The sequence below is a fragment of the Chlorocebus sabaeus genome, chromosome 25 (genome assembly GCF_047675955.1).
Source record: "Chlorocebus sabaeus isolate Y175 chromosome 25, mChlSab1.0.hap1, whole genome shotgun sequence".
Classification (NCBI taxonomy): Eukaryota; Metazoa; Chordata; class Mammalia; order Primates; family Cercopithecidae; genus Chlorocebus; species Chlorocebus sabaeus.
In genome coordinates this window covers 69,777,252-69,799,892 of record NC_132928.1, presented here as the reverse complement: position 1 = coordinate 69,799,892, position 22,641 = coordinate 69,777,252, and the positions used below count along the sequence as shown (strand labels likewise).

The window sequence follows — 22,641 nt, the reverse complement described above, 5'->3', positions numbered from 1 at the left end:
GTTTTCTCTAAAGCAGGTTTTATGGCAAAAAGTATAAAATGAACCATTGTAAAAATATTAATAACATGTATATAAAATAAAAGAAAAATAGTCACCAAAATGCTATCAGCTCCTATCTCTGGGTGGTGGAATCACTTCTTTCCATTGATCTTTCTAAAGTTTCTGTAGTGAGCATATGTCATTTTTACAACTGTAACATAAAGTGTTTGCCAACACGCAGTAAGTAGCTGCACTTTTGATTTAAATATTTTAATACACCCAATTAGTCTTGTAGCTCCTGAACATGCCTGTGTTTTAAATAAAGCTCATCGATAACATCACCTTCAAGGTCACCTTCCCTTGCAGAGGAGCAGATATCTGTAGCTTCTGACACTTGGAGGCATAAACTCAGCATCCTAAAAAGGCCAAATTAAACCTATCCCCTCCTTCTACGGAATCTCCCACACAGCTAGATCTTGTCTGCCACCTTTGTACTTATTTCAGGGCTCAGTGAGGAGAAGCGTGAAGCTGCATGTTCTTATTTATATATTAACACAGGGTCGCGCTGCCTCCGCATTTCTTAGAAAAGAAAATGAGTAACTGATCCTAATATATGTTGTGCTATGTTTGTCTCCTTTTACTCCTACCCCATTTCATTCATTCATTCAGAAAAAGAGAAAACATTACTGAGCTCGCCTGGTATGTACTATGGATTGCTCTTGGCTCTGAGGATACAATGGTAAACAGTTCTTGGTTCTTCCATGGAGCAGGAGAGACAAATGCATCAACAGAAAAATTACAAGGCAATGAAGACATGGGCAATGCAAGGCAATGAAGACATGGACCAATGATGGTAGACTTTAAAGCTGGGGGAGACTCTTCCCCCTTGCTGAGTCCTAACTTGACACTTACAAAATAAGTGAACCAACCGACCATGGTGCAATGAAGCAGGCTTCATATTTTTAGAAACAATACTAGGAAATATGTCACCTCAGCTTTTCGAAGTTAGAAAACAGCAGTTACAGAAAAAGGAACCTTGCTTTTGTTCCTATGTCTACCAAAAAGATCAGATTCTCTGAATAATCTTAAAGGTCACTTATTGTAACATATGATGCAATTTAGAAATCTATTCTTTGTTTTATGTGCTTAAAGGCAAATAACAGCAGCAGCAACAAAAATGTTTAAACTGATAATAATAAAATAAACTACTGTGAATCAAGAATGTACTGCACACCAGACGTCATCTTTTGATCACATTCGCTTCTCGTTACAGACCTAAGATGAAGACGCTATTATGCCAGTTTTGCTGATGAGGAAACTGCCTACCGGGGGTTCCGGGTCTAGACCATGGCCACGCAGACAGCAGGAAGCAGAGTTTAGGAGTCAATGCGGATCAGGCTGAGTCCCAGGTTCCTGCTCTTTCCCAGATATCACTCGCCATTAGGTTCTCAGCAAGCCCAGGAACTTCCATCTCCCCTGCCTTCCAGTCACATCCACACACACCCATTCTTTGAGTCCTCTTGCTGGCTACCAGCAGGGCAGTGCGACGCAGACAGTGCACAGCATGTGGAGTTAGAGGCCACCCTTTGGGTCTTGGTTCTGCCTTTTTCACGCTGTGTCACTGGACTTACCTAATCTCTCTGAACCTTACCTTCTTTGTTTTTAAAATGAGAATGACAGTGATGTGGATAACAAGAATGGCTTCCCTATGGAGTAAACTATGGGGAACAAATTGATCTGACAAACGACCACTGAGCATCTACTGTATACAGACCCCACCCTCGCACTGGGGCTGGTGGGGATGGAGACAGAACACCTCCATCCTCAAGAAGCTTGCTGTTGATCTCCCCACCATCTCAATGTTTGCATCGAGAAAATGAACACTGTACTCATGTCCAAAGCACCCACTTTCTATACAGAGTAAGAGATGAAAAATGTGGGCCAGGCATGGTAGCATAAGCCTACAATCCCAGCAATTTGGGAGGCAGAGGCAGGAGAATCACTTCAGCCCAGGAGTTCTAGTCCAGCCTGAGCAAGACAGTGAGACCTTATCTCTACAAAAAATTAAAAATTAGGCACGGTGGCAAGTGCTTGTAGTCCTAGCTACTCAGGAGGTTGAAGTGGCAGGATAACTTGAGCCCAGGAGTTAGAGGCTGCAGTGAGCTACGATCATGCTGCTGCACACCAGCCTAGGCAACAGGGCAATCAATACCAAGAAAGAAAGGAAAGAAAGGAAAGGAGAGAGGGAGGGAGGGAGGGAGGGAGGGAGGGAGGGAGGGAGGGAGGGAGGGAGGAAAGGAAGGAAGGAAGAAAGGAAGAAAGGAAGGAAGGAAGGAAGGAAGGAAGGAAGGAAGGAAGGAAGGAGAAGGAGAAGGAGAAGGAGAAGGAGAAGGAGAAGGAGAAGGAGAAGGAGAAGGAGAAGGAGAAGGAGAAGGGGAAGGGGAAGGGGAAGGGGAAGGGGAAGGGGAAGGGAGGGGAGGGGAGGGGAAAGGAGGGGAAGGGAAGGGAAGGGAAAGAAAAGAAAGGAAAGAAGAAAGAAAGAAAAGTAGAGAGAAAGGAAAACAGATAAAATGTGTCTGAGGATCTTTACATGTGTCAGAAGAAATGTCTGGAACAAAACCATCCTACTACCATCAGCTACTGATGTCTGTGGGAACAAAACACACTTCCTCTTCTGGGCTCCAAAGGCTCAGCCTGTTTGCACAGTTCCTCGTTCCTGACTGTGAACCTGGAGGGAAGCGATTGAGCTCATCTCATGGTGAGGACTCCAATGCCCAGTGTTAAGTAGGGGCTTGGCAAATATTTATTGAATGATTCAATGAGTCTGTGTCCTAGAAAATCCAGAAGTCGTTTATATTCACTCTTCTATTGCATTGGATCATTTCTTTGCACTAATTTATTCCCCAATTTGCTCTGCTTATGCTAATATTACGAGTTTCTTGAATTTCCTAAATAGATACCATCTGGGTCAGGATGAGAGTCACTGAAGGAAATCAACACAGAATTCAAAATTAGCTACAGAGGAGCTACAGGTGGTAACTGGGAATTCTCTATATTATCATTAATCACATTAATTACTTAATCCATAAGAAAATCCCCTGTGATTAACCAAAACTCCTCTCTCTGTCTCTCGTATTCTTACTCCAGGTAGAGAAAGGGATCCACAGACGGCTGAGTGATGGCCCCAGGACACACTGTAGCTCAGCAATGAAGCAAGAGACAGGCTTCCATCTTTCAAATCTTCTGTCCTCTGAGTCAGGCTTCCTCTCCGTTCTGCAATGTTGTCCCCTTTACATTCAATAATTCTCAATGTGTAATCCCTCATGTCACTGCAAATTAGCATCGCTGCTGTAAACTAATCAGTATGCAAAATGAACAAATCCCTCAGGGGCAAGAATTAAAAACATGCAGGGTAGAATGTTAGAACAGCACTCAGTGCCAACGGGGATTCAGGTGTCCAAGATCACACCCAGACCCACAGTTTCATACAGGTCTCCATCGGCATCACCCCAGTACTGGAAAAATCTTGGCCTTTTCCACCAATAATTTAAAAGAGGATAAAATCCATTCATAAAATAAAATCGTACATCACAGAAAAAAAAAATTAGCTGCAAATTGCACAGGAAAAATGGTTTCATTCCATTGACAACTTTTACCAAGTGACTGTTGTGAATGCATATTTTCAGGAATATTGAAAAAAGAATGAAGAAATTGTCTAAGTGTCTGTGGTTCCTCTGCCAGCTTGTTAAGGGGTGCATGCCTGTGATGAGGCTACTTTGCCACCTCCTTCACAGCCCAGCACTCAGGCCCCCTGGGCCCTCTAGTGCCCTTGGCATTGCTGGAGAGGCCACCTTCAGAAGCCTTTGCAAGTGAGAATGTCGACGGGGCAAGGAGAAGCCAGGAAATCCACCTGTGAGAAAATCCTGCACTGGAACTGCTCATGACAGTGCTGTGGTTTATGCATCTTCACATGTAACGCAGGAGGTCCCTCTCTGAGACCCTAATGTTGTTAAGAGTACCAAAAACATTGCTTTGTGCCACTGTTGGAATCGCACAATTTTAGTCTCAGAAAGGACCAAAACTATCAAGGCCAATGTTCTCATCGTCACAGTTAGAAAAACATGGTCCTGAGGAAGCGCCACCTTTCAGATGACTATTTCCAGCAACAAGAGTTGGGTACAACTCTTCTGATTAAGGTTGCTAATCGCTGCTCCCTACTGAAGACTATTCTATCAAATTGATGTCATATGACTTGTGTGTTCCATTTCTCCCTCTTTGGGAAGATGGTGATAAAGAATTAGTTTGGGCCAGTCATAGAACCAACAAAGTGCACTTTAAACCTAGAAATAGCTTGCTCATTCAATAAATGATGACCTAAATTACCAAAGCCATTCTGAGAGCGCAAAAGAATACTGTAAAATTGCCAGAGACAATACAGGTAACTTTATAATTCTTCCATATATATATGATTTGGGTCTAAAAGGTAAGGAGCCTGGAGAAGTCACATTCCTTGGGGAACTGACTTTCATTGTTTTATACAGTCGTATCCCACTCATAGAAATGACCGCCCTGCAAGACACATGAATATTCATTTGGGTTTATAATAGTTATGCCTGTTGCCACTGGCCTCAGGACAGACTTCAGTTGAGTTTGAACAAAGAGGATGATATGGAAGACCTTTATTTGGGAGCTTTTATTTATAATCCAGTAGTTCCAAAATAAGTTCTGAGAAGTCCTCTGTGGCTCGCCACTTATTTTTCCCCGCTTGTCCTTTCTCCCTTCTTTTGTTGAGGCCATGACAAAGGGTCTGGAGTTGGTCTCCTGGAAGTGGGACACAGGGCATGCCACTGTCCCTTGTGGTTCCCCATCTCCTGATCTGATGTGGGGTTCAGAAATATATCCTTGTTTGTTGATAATAACAAATATTTTTTTTCTTAGCAATGGGATCTTGCTCCGTCAGCCAGGCTGGAGTGCAGTGGTGTAATCGTAGGTTACTACAGTCCCAAACTCCTGAGTTCAAGCAATCCTCCTTACTTAGCTTTCCAGGTAGCTAGGACTACAGGCATGCACCATCGCATTTGGCTCGTTTATTATTATTTCTTTTTTGTAGAGATGGGGTCCCACTATGTTGCCCAGGCTTGTCTCAAACTCTTGGTCTCAAGCAATCCTCCTGCCTCAGCCTCCCAAAAGAGCTGGGATTACAGGTGTGAGCCACCATGTCCAGCCAGTAATGATAATTTTTATGTTGTATCATAGTCATCTCATTTTATATCCTGGGTAAAATGTGTCTGTAACAGTTACTTTCTGGTCTCATACAGTGTATCTTGATTCCAATCTCGAGACCTTAGAGCCGACCATCACTGAATTCTGTGACACTGAATGCTGTGTTAGTCCCTATATGAGAACCAAAGGGAAATAAAGAATCACATGTTTCAAAGGCAATCGAGGAGCAATTGGTCAGAGGAAGAATGACTCTGTCCAAAAGCATCATGGTGCTGCACAACATTCGTCTTCTCTGTTCCCATCTCAAAGGAAGTATGCTAGTGGGAAATATGTGGACAGGCAAACTGGGGCTCTACCTTGATAAGCCCCACTGGAAAACCATGATAGACCTTTGTTTTAAACTTTGTTATATTTTGTTTGCTTGAGTTTGACGTTATCCACTGGGAAAGGGTCTTTGATAAAGGACATTTTGTGTGCACATGCATACAAACACATACATGCACACACACAATTTCGGTTACAAAAAGGACCAGTTTTCATATACATATTGGTGAAGATCCAGTGGAAAAATGCACGGGGTGTATAGTTAGACAAATGCAATGTATTCATGAGAAAATTATCATCCAAATGTGTGATGATAGTAGGCCAACTCTCTCTCTTAGGAGAAAGGAAAAATAACTTTCTTTTGATTGGGTGGAAGACACAGTAGAAACAGATGCCTCTCTCTTCTCTTCTGATCCCTATTGTCACAGGATATTGAGCTAGAATTTTCCTGTTGCTCCAGAGGTGGAAACTAAAGCTGAAGGACGTAGACCTAAATGCCCTGCATTCTGAATCTCTAATGATGGAGTGGGGCATCCTACCCCTGGGGCTGCTCAACCAGCAACTCTGCAATCAACCACCACTCTCAGTACCCACCCACCTGTTGGCCATGAAGAAAATACAGTCTTCATGAGAGATGCGTTTTTCTCCCCTACCCCATGGTTTGCCTGTCCAAACCTGGCCACATGGGAGTAAACTCTTCCACTCAAACCCAGTGGGAAAAAAAAAAAATCCACTAGATTCACTCATAAAGACTGGGGGTGCCCTGCAAGAAGGAAGACTTACATCTGATTCTCCAACATGGATATCTGTCTATACTTAGGTTCTCTTAACAGCAGAGTCTGAGGCAGGGACCTGAGTACAGGTTGTTTTTTGAAGAAGTGATTCCCAAGAAACTAGAGTGAGAAGGAGGAAAATTCAATAAAAGGTTCATCGTGGAGCTGGTTACCACATGGGCAAATGGAACCCAATGGCCGAAAGGTTCCTAGTAGCAGGAACCTTCTAGAAAAGAAAAAAAATGTGTGGAGCATGCCTCAGAACTGTTCCCTAAGAGGTTGAGTAGGCTGGGGCATTGGGTGAGGGTATTATCCATCCCCACCCCTCCTCACACAGGTTCTGAGAACACCTGTGCAGGCAGGCCAGATAAACCTGTTGGGTGCCTGAGTGGAAAGCCGACAGCCAGCACAGTTCCCTGTTGTGGAGGGAATCTGAGGGAGGCTGAGGGATTGGGACACAGGGCACCCAAACTGTCTGCTGCAGCACTGTTTAAGCAACTCACTTCTGATGTGTCGCTGCCCCCTCAAGCAGGGATAAAGGAATTAGAGAGACCTAACAGGGCAGAGAGGGTCTACTATGGGGTGGCCTGAGCGTACACCATTTGTTGTGGCAAAGATACATGAACTTCCCACAGGAATCAAGAGGACATCACAAAAGTTATTCCTCCAACAAGCAAACCCATTGGGCCAGAGGATCCCACAGAAGAGGGGTCAAATGATTTGAGTACCGATATCTTCCCTCCTCAGAGGAACCTGGTTAACCCCTGAAGATAGTTAAAACTCTCTTGGCTGCTGGCAGGATCTGAACATAGCAACGGTGACCCAGGGTGCTCTTCTACACGAGCTCAGAGGATTAAACAGTGTTTCTCAAAAGTTGACTTAAATTGTGATTTTTAAGAACAAAGTGACAACAAAAATAATAAAACACAAAGTATCTGATTGTATCTGGATGTTTACAGCTTCTTAAATCTTATCCTAAATTAAATTTTCTTAACCTGGGAACCAAAGACCCTCTAAGGAGTGAATGAATAACTCAGGAGAAGTGTGAGTCCCCTGAAAATACACTCAATAGTTTGCATATATGTACATGTGTACACGTAGTTTTGCAACAGAGGAAGTCATAGCTTTCATCAGCTTCTCAAAATAAACAAACACTTGATCCCAAAAAGGTTAACAGGCACTTATTTGCGTTATTAATTAGTATTTAAAATTGTTCATGTTGATACAACTATTTTATTTCTACAGGAAAAGCACCACTCATTCAAAAATATTGTATTTCCCCCTTGACTCAGAGAGCCTGTGAGTGCAGTTTCTGTCCAGGCTCTGGTCTGTGTGGGCTTCAGCCTGCCACGGCAGCCCTCTGTTGGTCACTGTGAAAACTGCAGTGGGTAGCTAGCACACTGAAAGGCAGGTTTTAAAAAATTATTAGTAACTATGTAATTGTGTTAACATGTATTAGAAAAATTTCAGAAAGTTAATTTCAACTCATTCTTTTCTACTTATGGTAATAATAAGACGGGTAGATTTAGCTAAACAAAAGACAAGATAAAACATAAATAACTGAAGTTTAGAAACCAGTGATCTAATTTAACCCCCTCATTTTCTGATGAGGGGAGTGGAGTTTGGAGAGGTTCAATAACTACACCGATCCATATACAGCTGGTTGGTGGAAGAGAAAGGACCAGAAATGACCTCTTATCCAAGGTTCTGTCAAGATTCTGTGCAACTCCTTCTTGCTGACAATTTCAGAAGAAAAGCTGAAGGAGCATTTTCCTCTAGGGCATCTGAATCCCAATAAAGTAAAGTCAGTCTCTCTCTCTCTCTCTCTCTCTCTCTCTCTCTCTCTCTCTCTCTCTCTCTTTCTCTCTCTCTCTCTCATCTCTCTCTCGATATTCATATATATGTTTGTGAACCTATATGTAACTACACATGCATATGTGTCACATTCACACATTCAATGAATATAGATTATGGGTCAGACACTATTCTAGTCTCTAGAAATAGATAAATATAATACAGTCTCATCCTCAAGGAGCTTATCATCTGTTAGAATAAACAGATATTCAAGAAAACAGATGTATTTAAGACCTAAGCAGACGTGAAGTCATTCAAGGCATGCTGTCATTCAAGGGGGAGGCAGTGTGACTAATGAGCAGAGCTTTGCAAGGATATTAGTTTCACTAAGTCTGGAAGAATGGGCAATAGTTGGTAACAACAATGGGGCATGAGCAAGATCATAGAATCTAGAAATATTCAGAAGCTGGGGGTAACATATAATACTTCGGTAAGTGTCTATTGCAGATGCTGGTAATGTCTAGCTAAATGCTGGGCAGCTGGGCAGGGGCTGGATCGTGAAGACTTTTAACGTCACGCTAAGCAACATGAATTTTATCGTGCAAGCAATGGGGAGCCATTGAGCATAATGTAATACTTCCATTATGGCCTTGTGGAAGATGCATGAGAGGCAGTAATAATGGAATCAGAAATACCAGCAAGGAGAACATTGCCATAATCCAGATTGAAAATGTTAAAGACCAGAACTAAGGCATGGATGTGCAGGTGAGACAAGTGAGTGGGAATGAGAGAGACAGACAGTGGACGCAACAGGACTTGGTAACCAATGACTGTGGGGAGGGATGGAAAGGGAAGACCCAGAGATACCTCAGAGTCCTTACTTGGGTAACTGGGTAAATGGCAGTGAAAGTCACTCAGACTGGGGATATAGGAGAAGGAACCGAATGGGAAGAACAATGGTAAATTTAGTATAAAAGATAGTAAACTTAGTAAAAGACAAGGATAAAGAGATAGTAATTTTAAGGATAAAAAGATACTACATTTAGTAAAAATAAGGGAGATGTTCAATAGAAAACTGAATTGTGGATTGGAATTCTGGAGATAAATCGGGGCTAGAGATAGAAATTTGGGGAAAATTAGTATAGAAACAGTATCTGAAGCCTCAGAGTATTTGAGACCACCAAGAAAGAAGACACAAAGTGAGAAGAGAGGAAAAGCTAGAACAGAAGACAGAAGAACAACAATATTAAAGAGAAAGGGGCCGGGCATGGTGGCTCATGCCTGTAATCCCAACACTTCAGGAACCCAAGGTAGGAGAATTGCTTGAGCCCAGGAGTTTGAGACCAGCCTGGCCAATAGAGTGAGACCCTGTCTCAAAAAAAATTTTAGAAGAAAGGGAGAGAAGGAGCTCATAAGACATTAAGCAGAATGGCCAGAAATGTAGCAGGAAGACCAGGAAGGGTGAAATCATGAAAGCCAATGGAAATGGGAGTTTTAGGAATGAATTTATTAAAAAATCTAGACACTGCCATGATATATAGCAGAATAAGAATTGAAAAATGTCTTTTAAATTTAACAAATAGAAAGTCATTGCTGATTTTGGTAGAGATTTGAGGAGTGATAGAGATAGAAATCAGGTCACAGTGAGCTCAAAAAGTGAAGGGAACATAAAAGCACAGTATACAGACAACTCCTGTGAGGAAAAGGAAAGAGGATGATAGCTCATAAAGTAAGCCAACAGTTAATATTGGCTTGATAAATGTTAAATAAAGACCTATACTTTTCTGGGGGCCTTAATAGGTCAAACCCCATAAAATGTTTGACAGGTTTCAAACAGTCAAATGTAAGAGATGTCCTTATGGTGTAACCTAATATAATTAAGAATGCATGACACTGGCTTTTAGTCAATCATATTCTATCAAAAACTTAGGCAAGACCACAATAAAAGCATCACTCTCTGCTATGGTTTGGATCTGTGTCCCCACACATATCTCGTGTCGAATTGTAATCCCCAGTATTGGAGGTGGGTCCTGGTGGGAGGGATTGAATCATGGAGATGGATCTTTCATGAATGTTTAGCACCATCCTCTGGTGTTCTCGTGATAGAGTTCTCATAAGGTCTGGTTGTTTAAAGTGAGTAACACTTCCCATTTCTCTCTCTCTTGCTGTTCCAGCCATGTGATATGCTAGCTCCCCCTTCATCTTCTGCCATGATTGTAAATTTCCTAAGGCCTCCCCAGAAGCCAAGCAGATGCCAGATCATGCTTCCTGTACATTCCACAGAACTGTAAGCCAATTAAGCCTCTTTTCTTTATAAATTACCCAGTCTTGGATATTTCTTTATAGTAATGTGAAAATGGACGAATACAGAAAATTGGTACCAAGAAGTGAGACATTGCTATAAAGATACCTGAAAATGTGGAAGTGGCTTTGGAATTGGGTAAAGGGCTGAGGTTGGAAGAGTGTGGATGGCTCAGAAGAAGACAGGAAGATGAGGAAAAGTTTGGGAATGCCTAGAAACTGATTTAATGGTTATGATCAAAATGCTGGTAGTGAAATCAACAGTGAAAGCCAGGCTGATGAGGTCTCAGATGGAAATGAGAAACTTATTGGGAACTTCAGTAAAGGTCAATTTTGTTATTGCTTAGCAAAGAACTTGGCTGCATTGTGCCACTGCCCTAAGGAATATGTGGATCTCTGAACTTGAGATTAATGATTTAAGGTATCTGGTGGAAGAAATTTCTAAGCAGCAAAGCATTCACAATGTGGCCTGACTGTTTCTAACAACCCATTCTCATATGCATGAGCAAAGAAATGACCTAAAGTTGGAACTTATATTTAAAGGGGAAACAAAGTATAAAAGTTTGGAAAATTTGCAGCTTGGCCATATGGTAGAAAAGAAAAGCCCATTTTCAGGGGAGGAATTCAAGCAGGCTGCAAAAATGTACATAAGTAAGAAGGAGCTCAGTGCTAATAGCCAAAACAATGGTGAAAAGGCCTCAGAGGCATTTCAGAGACCTTCATGGCAGCCCCCCCCTCACAGGCTTAGAGGCCTAGGAGGACAGAATGGTTTCATGGGGCAGACCCAGGGCCCCACTGCTCTGCACAGGCTCAGGACATTGCTCCCCACACTGCTGTCAGTTTTTCCAACTCCACCATGACTCAAAGGGGTCCAGATACACCTTGGACCACTGCTTCTGAGGGTGCAAGCCATAAGCCTTGGTAATTTCCACATGGTGTTAAGACTGAGGGTGCACAGAGTGCAAGAGTTGAGGCTTGGGAGTATCTGCCTAGGTTTCAGAGGATGTATGGAAAAGCTTGGTTGTCTAGGCAGAAGTCTGCTGCAGGGCAGGACCCCTCATGGAGAACCACTACTAGGGTAATACAGAGGGGGAATGTGGGGTTGGAGGCCCCACACAGAGTCCCCACTGGGGCACTGCCTAGTGGAGCTGTAAGAAGGGGGCCACCATCCTGCAGTGCCTGGAATAGTAGATCCAACTGGCAGCTTGCATCCTCAGCATGGAAAAGCTGCATGCACTCAACGCCAGCCTGTGAGAGCAGTTGCAGGGGCTGTACCCTGCAAAGCCACAGGGGTAGGGCTGCCCAAGGTCACAGGAGCCCACTCCTTGCACCAGTGTGCTCTGTATATGAGACATGGAGTCAAAAGGAGATTATTTTGGAGCTTTAAGATTTAATGACTGCCCTTCTGGGCTTCAAATTGCATGGGGCCTATAGTCCCTTTCTTTTGGCCAATTTTTCTCTTTTGGAACAGGAGTATTGACCCAATGTCTACATCTTGGAAGTAACTAACTGTTTTTATATTTTACAAACTCTCACAGGCAGAAGGGACTAGCCTTGTCTCAGATGAGACTTTGGACTTTGAACTTTTGAGTTAACACTGGAAATGCGTTAAGACTTTAGGGGACTATTGGGAATGGATGATTGTATTTTGCAATGTGAGAAAGACATGAGATTTGGGGAGAACATGGGTGGAATGACATGGTTTGGATCTGTGTCCCCACCCAAGTCTCATGTCAGATTGTAATCCCCAGTGTTGGAGGGCAGGGTCTGGTGGGAGATGACTGGATCATGGGGGTGGATACTTCATGAATGGTTTAGCACCATTCTCTGGCACTATTCTCATGATAGACTTCTCATGAGATCTCGTTTGTTAAAAGTGTGTGGCACCTCCCTCTTTTCTCTCTCTCGTTCCTACTCTGGCAATGCAATGTGTGTGCTCCCCTTTCACCTTCCACCATGATTGTAAGTTTCCTGAGGCCTCCCCAGAAGCTGAGCAGATGCTACCATCATGCTCCCTGTATAGTCTGCAGAAACATGAGCCAATCAATCTTCTTTCATTTATAAATTACTCAGTCTCAGTTACTTCTTTATAGCAATGGACTAATACACTCTCCACCCAAATTGCAGGTAGGGCTAAAAGGCAGCACAGTGCACTGATTCAGGGCCAGGATGCAAGCCAGACAGTTGGGTTTCTGTCTCCCTCAGCACTCACCTGCTGGTTGGTCTGCCTAAGTTTGTTAGCTTCTCTTGGGCCTGGTTTCCTCATCCTAAAATTCAGGCATAGATGTAGATAACGGATCTCTATACACATAGATATCAATGTATAAAATAATATTATATATAAATATATGAAATATATAAAATATATATATTTAATACTATATATAATAAAATATATAAAATAATATATATAAAATAATAATACCCCTTAGACTTGTCATGAACATTAAATTAGTTATTTAAATGAATGAATGAGCAAACTGTAGTCTATCCATACAATGGAGTATTATACAGCCTTGAAAGAAAGGAAGTTTTGACACATGCTATCAGATGAACGAACACTGAAGACACTATGCTATGAGAAATGTCAGTCACAAAACGGCAAATATTGTATGATTCCACTTGTATGAGGTACACAGAGTAGACAAATGCAGAGAAATGGAAATTAGAATGTGATTGTCAGGGGCTGGAAGAGGGGAAGGGATGGGAATTTATTTCTTAATGGGTACAAAGTGTCACCTGGGGAAGACGAAAAAGTTCTGGAGATGAATGGTGGTGATGACTGCACAACATTATGATGTATTTAATACCACTGAACTGTATACTTAATAATGGCTTAATCACTCAATCACCATCACTTAAGATGATGGATTTTATGTTATGTGTATTTTACCACAATTTTAAAAAATGGAAATAAGTTAAATGAGTAACTTCTAAAGCACTTAGTAACTGTTATGAAAGTGTTTGTTAAATAAATAGAAACATAAAAAATTAGCTAAATTTATTGTGCCTCAATTTTTGTGCCCCATTTTTATATGCTAAAAATCTCCCAAGACTGGAGTAGAGGACAAGAAATAACCCCAAAGATTAAAGAATGAGAGAATTACATAAAAAGTCAACTTGGGAGTGGTCTCATGTGTGAAAGAAAGAGGAACACGCAATGTTGCAATGATGTCTCAATATCAGATTAGAAAAGAATAAAAATGGCAAGGTGAAATTTACTCCCTATTGAAGAGAACCATGAAAAAGTTCACTAAGCAAATAGTTATAAGGAAGCACCTACCACGTGCCATTCACTCTGCTATATGCTACTGGCAAAACTGAGAAAATAATTGGCCTCACTGTGCAGGCAGGCTTTAGGGAGGTACCAAAATAAACTAAATGTATAATGCCATGTACACTTAATAGGAATAGGCCAGAAAATCTTGTGATTGTCAGGGTCAATTGGAAGTGAGAAATAAAGTGTAATTGTTGTGGCCATGTTGGTAACTAAGTAGAAAGAGACCTGAATTGTGATGAGGCTCATAGCATTCATAAAACACCTGTTCCCTCTCAGACCTTTACCTGGGGAGAGAGGGAACACACAGGTAGATGGAGCAGTGGTTCTCAGCCTTTTTAAGCATGCCAATATCTGGGAGCCACCCTTGCCTCCCACACCTAGACATTCTGACTTAGCTTGCCTGGGGTGGAGCCTGGACATTGGTAGGTTTTAAATCTTTCTAAGTTATTCAAACATGCAGCCAGGACTACAAGCCACTGGATTAGAAGCAGCAATTGCTCTCTATGTATTACTGATATCAGAAGAGCCTTGGGTGACAGAAACAGCAAACGTTGCTCAGGAGCTGGAGGTAGAGTTAGGAGGAGGATAGATTTTCATCGCTTGGTCAGAGGGGACCATCTGTTTATCTTACAGGCTTAATATGATCACAGGACACCAAGCTGCCTCAACAAGAGGAAATTACCCCCACCTTCTTAGAAGGGTAGCTTCCCAAGAGATGCTTGAGACCTGGGATGCAGTTGCACTTGAGGAGGGTCTCTCTCTGTCAAGTAGCAGAAAAGTCTTCTTTCTAGAGAAGCATGACCCACATGGGTCATCCCTCACTCTGGAAAAATCCCCACCTTCTCAACCAACAAAGGGCCCTTCCCAGGAAAGGCAGCCGAGGGTCTCTACAGCTAAGCTCCTCCCAGCTCTTCACTATGTGGGAGCTGAGAGGTAGGAAGAAACCTGAGGGGAAAATGGTGACAATGACAAGTACTCACTGCTGAGTGGCCCCACGGTGCAAGGCAGCCTGGACTTGTGCTGCCAGGTGACCCAGGAAGCTGCTAAGAGCTGGCTGCCTTGAAGGAAGCTGAAAGTGCAGGTTGATTTTCTCTTGTTCCAGGTCTTCTAATCTTTGTTGTAATGTCTCAGCTGGAAACCCAAAATGATGAGAGAGAGGAAAAAAGAACCATGAAATGCAAAATAGATAACTCCAGTGTCTCTTAGCTCCAGTCGTAGTCAACCTTTGCCTTAATGACATCATGAGAAGGTTACTAGTTTCTAGGCCAGCACTTTTATCTCTCAGTTGGTACTTCTAAGAATCTTCTTTGCACCAACAAGATGGCTCTCCTATCTTTTATTCTTTTAACTCTCAAAGATCATTGTTGACATAGTGATATGATGGTCATAATTATGATCTTCACACAGAGGGATACTTTATTAATTATTTTAAAAGCACAGTAAGCATTTTGGGGAAAAAAAATTATAATTTTGGTGAGTTCTATATAATTACTTTTTTTCAAAAAATCAGTGCCCAAGTTTTGATTTTAACATTTCCTCAGCAATTGCACATCCAGATAGAGCCAGTCATAGTTACTAAAGCCACAGAAGTGATGTTCGAATTCTACCATGCTATAGATAACTATATATCCACTTCTGTTGTAAAGTAGGGGTTCTATTATATTTTAATGACCTTAAGTCTCCTAGCATAAGGTATAAATATAGAATCCTTGTAATACAATTTTTTCTTAAAAAAATAAAAATAAACTACAGATCATTTGAAAGAGTGATGTCAGCAGATGGTTGATTAGAGATGCCTGGAATTCTGCCTGCCCCCCCTACCCAAGAAAAGGACCAAGGCAATGAATAAACAGATAAGATTTGATTGGAGTGTTGAAGGGAGGGTGCTGGAGTACAGTGGGGGACTGAAGATGCAACTGTGGTGAATGGCAGTCCAGAAAGGCAGCATGCAGGCACTCAGCCTCTGCAGCCCTGTATCCCCTGTTCAGATTGAATCTGCCTGGAGTCAGGAGGGACTTCTCCTTGCATGGAAAAGATAAACAGAAGGACCTCATCAACCCCTGTTGACACAGCAAACACCTACAGTCCTTACAAAAGGAGAATCTCACAGTTCTTGCAAGCCCTGATTCCAGTTTGGAGAGCTGCCAGGAATCTGCACAGCTGCATTGCTCCAGACTAGAAGCATAAGATATGCACTCCCTACCCCTATCCCACACCTTCTGTTGAATCTTTAAAGAATAATTAATACCAATTCTTCTTAAACTATTCCAGAAAATTAAAAGGCAAGGAATTCATCCTAACTCATTCTACTCATTACTGACACCAAAATGAGACAAGGACACAACAAAGAAAACTACATGCCGACATCTCTGATGAAAAGAGACACAAAAATTCTCAACAGAATATCAGCAAACAGAACCAAACAACTCATCAAAAAGATAATATACCATGATAAAGTGGGATTTACCCCAGGAATGCAAAGTTGGTTCAAAATATGCAAATCAATAAACATCATACATCTCATCAATAGAATGAAGCGCAAAAATCACATGATCATCTCAATAGATGCAGAAAAAGTTTTTGATAAAATTCAACATCCCTTCATAATAAAAAAATTTCTCAACAAATTAAGTATAGAAAGTACCTCAATGTAATAAATAGCATGTATGACAAACACACAGTGAATATCTTACTGAATGGGGAAATGCTGAAAGCTTTTCCTCTAATAAATGGAACAGCACAAGAATGTCCAACTGTCACCACTCTTATTCAACATAGCACCGGAAGTCCTATCCAGAGCAATTAGATAAGACAGAGAAATAAGAGACATTCAAATTGGAATGGGGGAAGTTAAATTGTCCCTATCTGCAGATTGCATGCTCTTATATCTAGAAAAACCTAAAGACTCTAGCAATAAAACTCTTTAGAACTAATAAATGAATTCAGTGAAGTTACAGTATACAAAATTAATATACAAAAACCAGTGGCATTTCTATACATGAACAATAAACTAGCTGAAAAAGAAATTAATAAGGAAATTTCACTTAGAATAACTACAAAAATATTAAAATACCTAGAAATAAATTTAACCAAGAAAGTGAAAGATCTCTACAAGGAAAACTACGAAACATTGATGAAAGAAATTGAAGAGGATGCAAGCAAATGGAAAGACAGCCCATGTTGATGGATTGTAAGAATTAATATTGTTACAATAACACTGCTCTCTCTATCAAAATACCAGTGACATTTCTCTGTCACTGGTATTTTGATTCCAGTGACAGAGAATAAAAATAGAAAAATAGAAAAAAAAATCCTAAAGTTTGTATGGAACCACAAAAAACCCCAAATAACCAAAGTAATCATAAGCAAAAAGAACAACACTGAAGGTGTCACACTACCAGACCTCAAAATATACTACAAAGCCAGGGTAACCAAAACAACATGGTACTGGCATAAAATTAGATACACAGACCAATGAAACAGTATTGAGAATCCAGAAATTAATCCACATATATACTGCTAACTGATTTTTGATGAAGGTCCCAAGAACACTAATTGGGGAAAAGAAGGTCTCTTCAATAAAAGGTGCTGGGGAAACTGGATATCCATATGCAAAAGGATGAAACTAGACCCCTGCCTCTCGCCTTATATGAAAATCAACTCTAAATGGATCAAAGACCTAAGTGTAAGACCAAAAATGATAAAACTATGAGAAGAAAACAGAGGACATGAGTCTGGGAAAATATTTTATGAATAAGATTTTAAAAGCACAGACAACAATAGCAAAACTAAACAAGTGAAATTTTATCAAATTAAAAATCTTCTGCATAGCAAAGAAAAAAATCAACAAGACCAGGCCCAATGGCTCACACCTGCAATCCCAGCACTTTGGGAGGCTAAGTGAGGAGGATCACTTGAACCCAGGAGTTTAAGACCAGCCTGGGAAACATGGTGAAACTCCATCTCTACACAAAACACAAAAATTAGCCAGGCATGATGGTGTATGGCTATAGTTCCAGCTACTCAGGAGGCTGAGGTGGGAGGATCACCTGAGTCTGGGGAAGTCGAAGCTGCAGTGATCTGTGATCATGCCACTGCACTCCAGCCTGGGGAACAGAGTGAGACTCTTTCTCAAAAAAATAAAAGAAAGAAACAATCAACAGAGTGAAAAGACAACCTACAGAATGGGAGAAAATGTTTGCAAACTACCCATCCAACAGGAGATTACTATCTAGAATATACAAGGAACTGAATCATCTCAACAAAAGAAAAACAATCTAATATAAAAATGGGCAAATAATCTGAACAGACATTTCTCAAAAGAAGGCATAAAAATGGCCAAAAATATATTTTTTAAAGCTCAACATCACTAATCATCGGGTATATGCAAATCAAAATCACAATGCGGTATCATCTCACCCCAGTTAGGATGGCTATTATCAAAAAGACAAACATAAATAAATAACAAATGCTTGTGAGGATGTGAAGAAAAAGGAACTCTACTGTTGGTGGGAATGTAAACCAGTACAGCCACTATAGAGAACAGTATGGATGTTCCTCAAGAAACTACAAATAGAACAACCATATGATCCAGCAATCCCACTACTGGATATTTATCCAAAAGAAAGGAAATCAGCATCTCAAAGAGACATCTACACCCCCATGTTCTTGCAGCACTACTCATAATAGTCAAGATATGGAATCAATCTAAGTGTCCAACGACAAACGAATGGATAAAGCAAATGTGGTATATATCCACAATGAAATACTATTTAGTCATTAAGAATGAAATCCTGTCATTCTTGGCAACATGGATGGAACTGAAAGACATTATGTTAAGTGAAATAAGACAGGAACAGAAAGTTAAACATGTTTTCATTCATATGTGGAAGCTAAAATGAGTTTGTTTTAATCCATTTTGCATTGCTATAAAGGAATACCTGAGGCTGGGTAATTTACAAAGAAAACAGATTTATTTAGTTCATGGTTCTGCAGACTTTACAAGAAGCTTAGTGCCAGCATCTGCTTCCAGTGAGGGCCTCAGGGAGCTTACAATCATGGCAGAAGGCTAAGGGAGAGCAGGCATGTCACATGGCAAGAGAGGGAACAAGTGAGAAATGCCAGGCTCTTTTAAACAACCAGCTCTCACGTGAACTAATAGAGCGAAAATTCACTCATTACCATGGGAAGAGAATCAAGCCATTCTCGAGGGATCCACTCCATGACACAAACACCTCCCACCAGGCCCATCTCCAACACTGGAGATCACATTTCAACATGAAATTTGGAGGGCACAAACATCCAAAGTGTATCAGGGTTGATCTCATAGAAGTAAAAAGTAGGATAGAAGATATTAGAGGCTGAGAAGGGTAGCAGGAAGAGAAGGATAGGGAGGGATTCGTTAAAAGTTACAGAATTACAGCTAGATAGGAGGAATAAGTTCTAGTGTTCTACAGCAATGGAGAATGACTATAGTTCACAATAGTATATTTTACACTTTCCAAAAGATGGAAGGATATTGAATGTTCCCAACACAAAAAGATAATGAATGTTTAGGCTGAGCGCAGTGGCTCATACCTGTAATCCCAGCACTTTGGGAGGCCGAAGCAGGTGGATTGCTTGAGGTCAGGAGTTCAAGACCAGCCTGACTAACATGGTGAAACCCCGTCTCTACTAAAAATACAAAAATTAGCCAGGCATGATGATAGGTGCCTGTGATCCCAGCTACTCATGAGGCTGAGGCAGGAGAATCACTTGAACCCGGGAGGTGGAGGATGCAGTGAGCCGAGATTGCGCCACTGCACTCTAGCCTGGGCAACAGAGGAAAACTACGTCTCAAAAAAAAAAAAAAAAGCACAAGATAATAAATGTTTGAGATGAGGGATATGCTAATTACCCAGATCTGATCACTATATATTATATGTACTGAAGCATCACTATATACCCCATGAATATGCACAATTATCATTCGCAAATTTTTTAATGGCGGAAAAATCAATTGACAAAAAATAAAGATATTAAATTTTAATTTAAAAAATTTTAATTACACATTGCATAATGCTCAAAGAATGCACATAAATAAAATGTTATACAAGTTATAAATATGTTGTGTTTATCAGTGGCTCATTATTAACGAGGATCTCGGGACTATTGATTTTCATTTCTTTTACATGGAAACATTGAGAGGAGAATTCTGTAGATACTCTTTAAACAATCATTTATGAGTTTAACAGGTGGGGTTTTTTCCTAAGCTGGTTAATAAAAACTTCTCTATTTATCTGAAAGGCTGTTGGATCCATGGGTGAATTGAAATGTATTTCTAAAATGCAGGTGAGACTGATCTTTATGTAGCTTTTGAATTGTTCTGTGATGAATGGGTCCTGGAAAATGAACTTTTGCTATTTGTTGGGCTCTTACTGGCCCTTATGTGGGAAGTTTTGGTTGTCTCTCACCCATTACATATATTCCACCTTTGTTTATTACGGAAAAAACACTATGCTTCCTGGCACACAAAAAAAGATTTATTCCATTTTCTTTGCTAATAAAGAGTTGGTATCAAATTATTTTTTAAAAAATTTAAGTAAACTGCAGAAATTGGAATCCATTCTAATGAGAACTTATCTTCAAAATCAAATGTCCAAAGAATTAGAAAGTTTCCCATAAAACTATTTCTGCAGAAATGGAAGGACTGAGTTTTAAGATACCATTCATCAGAGCTTCCCTTCTGGTGGTCCTTGGCAGGTGCACTGACACCTTGATCCTCTTCACCCTGGGGCAGTGGGTGGGCCCTAGGGCAGCCCAACATCCCAAGCCATCACCTCGGGCCATGAGCACTTACTACTTACCCCAGCGTGCAATACAAACATTATCCTTTTTTACGTCATAATGAGAAAATGTTTGAGGAGTCTCTACCCTAGATCACAAAGACTCCTTTATGTTCTTATGGCTCTATAAGCCATTTTCTAAGGAGGCCATTTTGATAAGACACAAGTCTAAATCCAAACACATTTTTCAACAAGCTTGTCATTTTGAACAAAACCTTTTATCATACACCAGCAGAGGGTAACATGAGTCGCAGTGTGCCTCTCAACCTAACTCTTTCCCTGCACTGGCCCAACCACAAGGCACACACCTGGGTACCAAAAAGGTAGAGGAAAGGGCAGAAAACTTGTGTCTCTGGGGCTGTTAAGTGAAAAACATTCACATAAACTTGCCATATGCATTGAAACCTATAGCCGGAAACTAAGAGCATTTACCAACAATTCATTCTAAGGATACTAGAAAAGGTCATCTGTCCAAGATCAAGTCCCAGGTCATTAGCAGACTTCTCAGTCTGTGCTACCTTCTTCAGCAGTTACTGTGGAAGCTAATTTAGACACCCCATTTAAAATATGCAGAAGCGTCTGGCCTGATAAGACCTTCTAGGATAATGCTGAAGTGTACCCATTCCTTAACTGACAGCAAGCATTCAAACGTTTACATGATTACTTTCCTAATGCTTTATTTCTTGTTCTACAAAATCAAAACTTTGGTGAAACGCAATAAAGTTCTTGAATTATGTGTTCTAAAATAGCATCCTGATACAGTCATAATGTATGTAAAGATGCATCCAGATCTGTTCCATAGGGGTTAGGAGAAAACCTGAGTTTTCTCCAACTCTGCCATTTCTAGCTGTCTGACCTTCAAGTTACTTAACCTTTCTAAGCTTCAGTTTCCTGCTCTGTAAAAAATGGGGTTAATAATAGTATCTACATCATAAGGTCTTCTGAGGATTAACTGAGATAATCTATGCAAAGCATTTAGCATCATGCCTGGCACTTTGTAAGTGTTCAAAAGGATTGTCTATTATTAGTAATGCCATTAAGTACTATCTTCAAATTCCAAAAAAAAAATTAAAAACCCAGTCTAGCCTTCCTCTGCTATCCACCATATTCTAAACTATACCCGTCCGCTGCCAGATGAAAAGTTCTCAGAGAATGCAGGTTGATCCAACAAAATTAAACACTGGAAATGGTAAACCAGTTGCCAAAAGTTACACTCACAGTGAATTCCAAAGGAAGATATAAGTGATCGCAGAAAGTATCTGTGATTAGCTATGTTCTATGCTGCTACTCACCTTCAAAAGTGTAGGCATCAAAAGCTACTATTTTCTCTCTCTCTCTCTCTCTCTCTCTCTCTCTTTTGAGACAAAGTGTTGCTCTGTCACCTAGGCTGGAATGCAGTGGCAGCCTCCAACTCCTGGGCTCAAGCGATCCTCCTGCCTCAGCCTCCCGAGTGGCTGGGACTACTGGCATGTGCCACCACACCCAGCTTTTTTTATTTTTATTTTTGTAGCTACAGAGCCCTGTTATGTTGCCCAGGCTGACGTCAAACTCCTGGGCTCAAGCGATCCTCCCACCTCAGCCTCCTACGTAACTTGGGTTACAGATATGTGCGACCAGGCTCTGCTTTTTAAATTATTTTTTCAGAGATGGGGTTTTGTCATGTTGTCCAGGCTGGTCACAAACTCCTGACCTCATGTGATCCTCCTGCTTCGGCCTCCCAAAGTGTTAGGATTGCAGGCATGAGCCACCACACTCAGCCTCAGTTATTTTTTATCTCATGATTAGAAAAGGGCATCAGGATGGTCACCAGTAATTGTATAGCTTCAGTGATTATCTGCAATTTCTAAATTATCTCCTACTCCAGCCTCTCTCATGGCTCTCAGCTACTGGGAGCTTCCACTTCCCCTGCCAGCACCACCTCTGGTTAGCAGAAGGGTGCGTTCTACCTCCATTTTGATAAAAGCTAGCTCTCTGGGTTCCCTGAATGACACCCCTATTCATTAATTAGATATTCCAGACAGAGGGAGCTCCCAGAGAGTGCAAAAGCCATGAGGCAAACACACGCTTCAATATGTAAGGAACACTCCCAGTAGGGCGAACCAAGGGGAAAGTTGTAAATGAGGGAGAGAGGGTATGACAGTGG

At 41.1% G+C, this 22,641-nt stretch overlaps 1 protein-coding gene across 3 annotated transcripts in view; it reads right to left on the bottom strand.

Moving 5' to 3' along the window:
• The window catches only part of DISC1 (DISC1 scaffold protein), a 394,443-nt gene that overhangs the window by 257,552 nt on the left and 114,250 nt on the right, over positions 1–22,641 (bottom strand). For all 3 annotated transcript variants that reach the window (XM_007989799.3, XM_073011848.1, XM_073011849.1), the window contains exon 4: positions 14,655–14,805. In XM_007989799.3, coding sequence (XP_007987990.3) covers positions 14,655–14,805 — 151 coding nt within the window. The remainder of the gene's footprint in view (positions 1–14,654; positions 14,806–22,641) is intronic.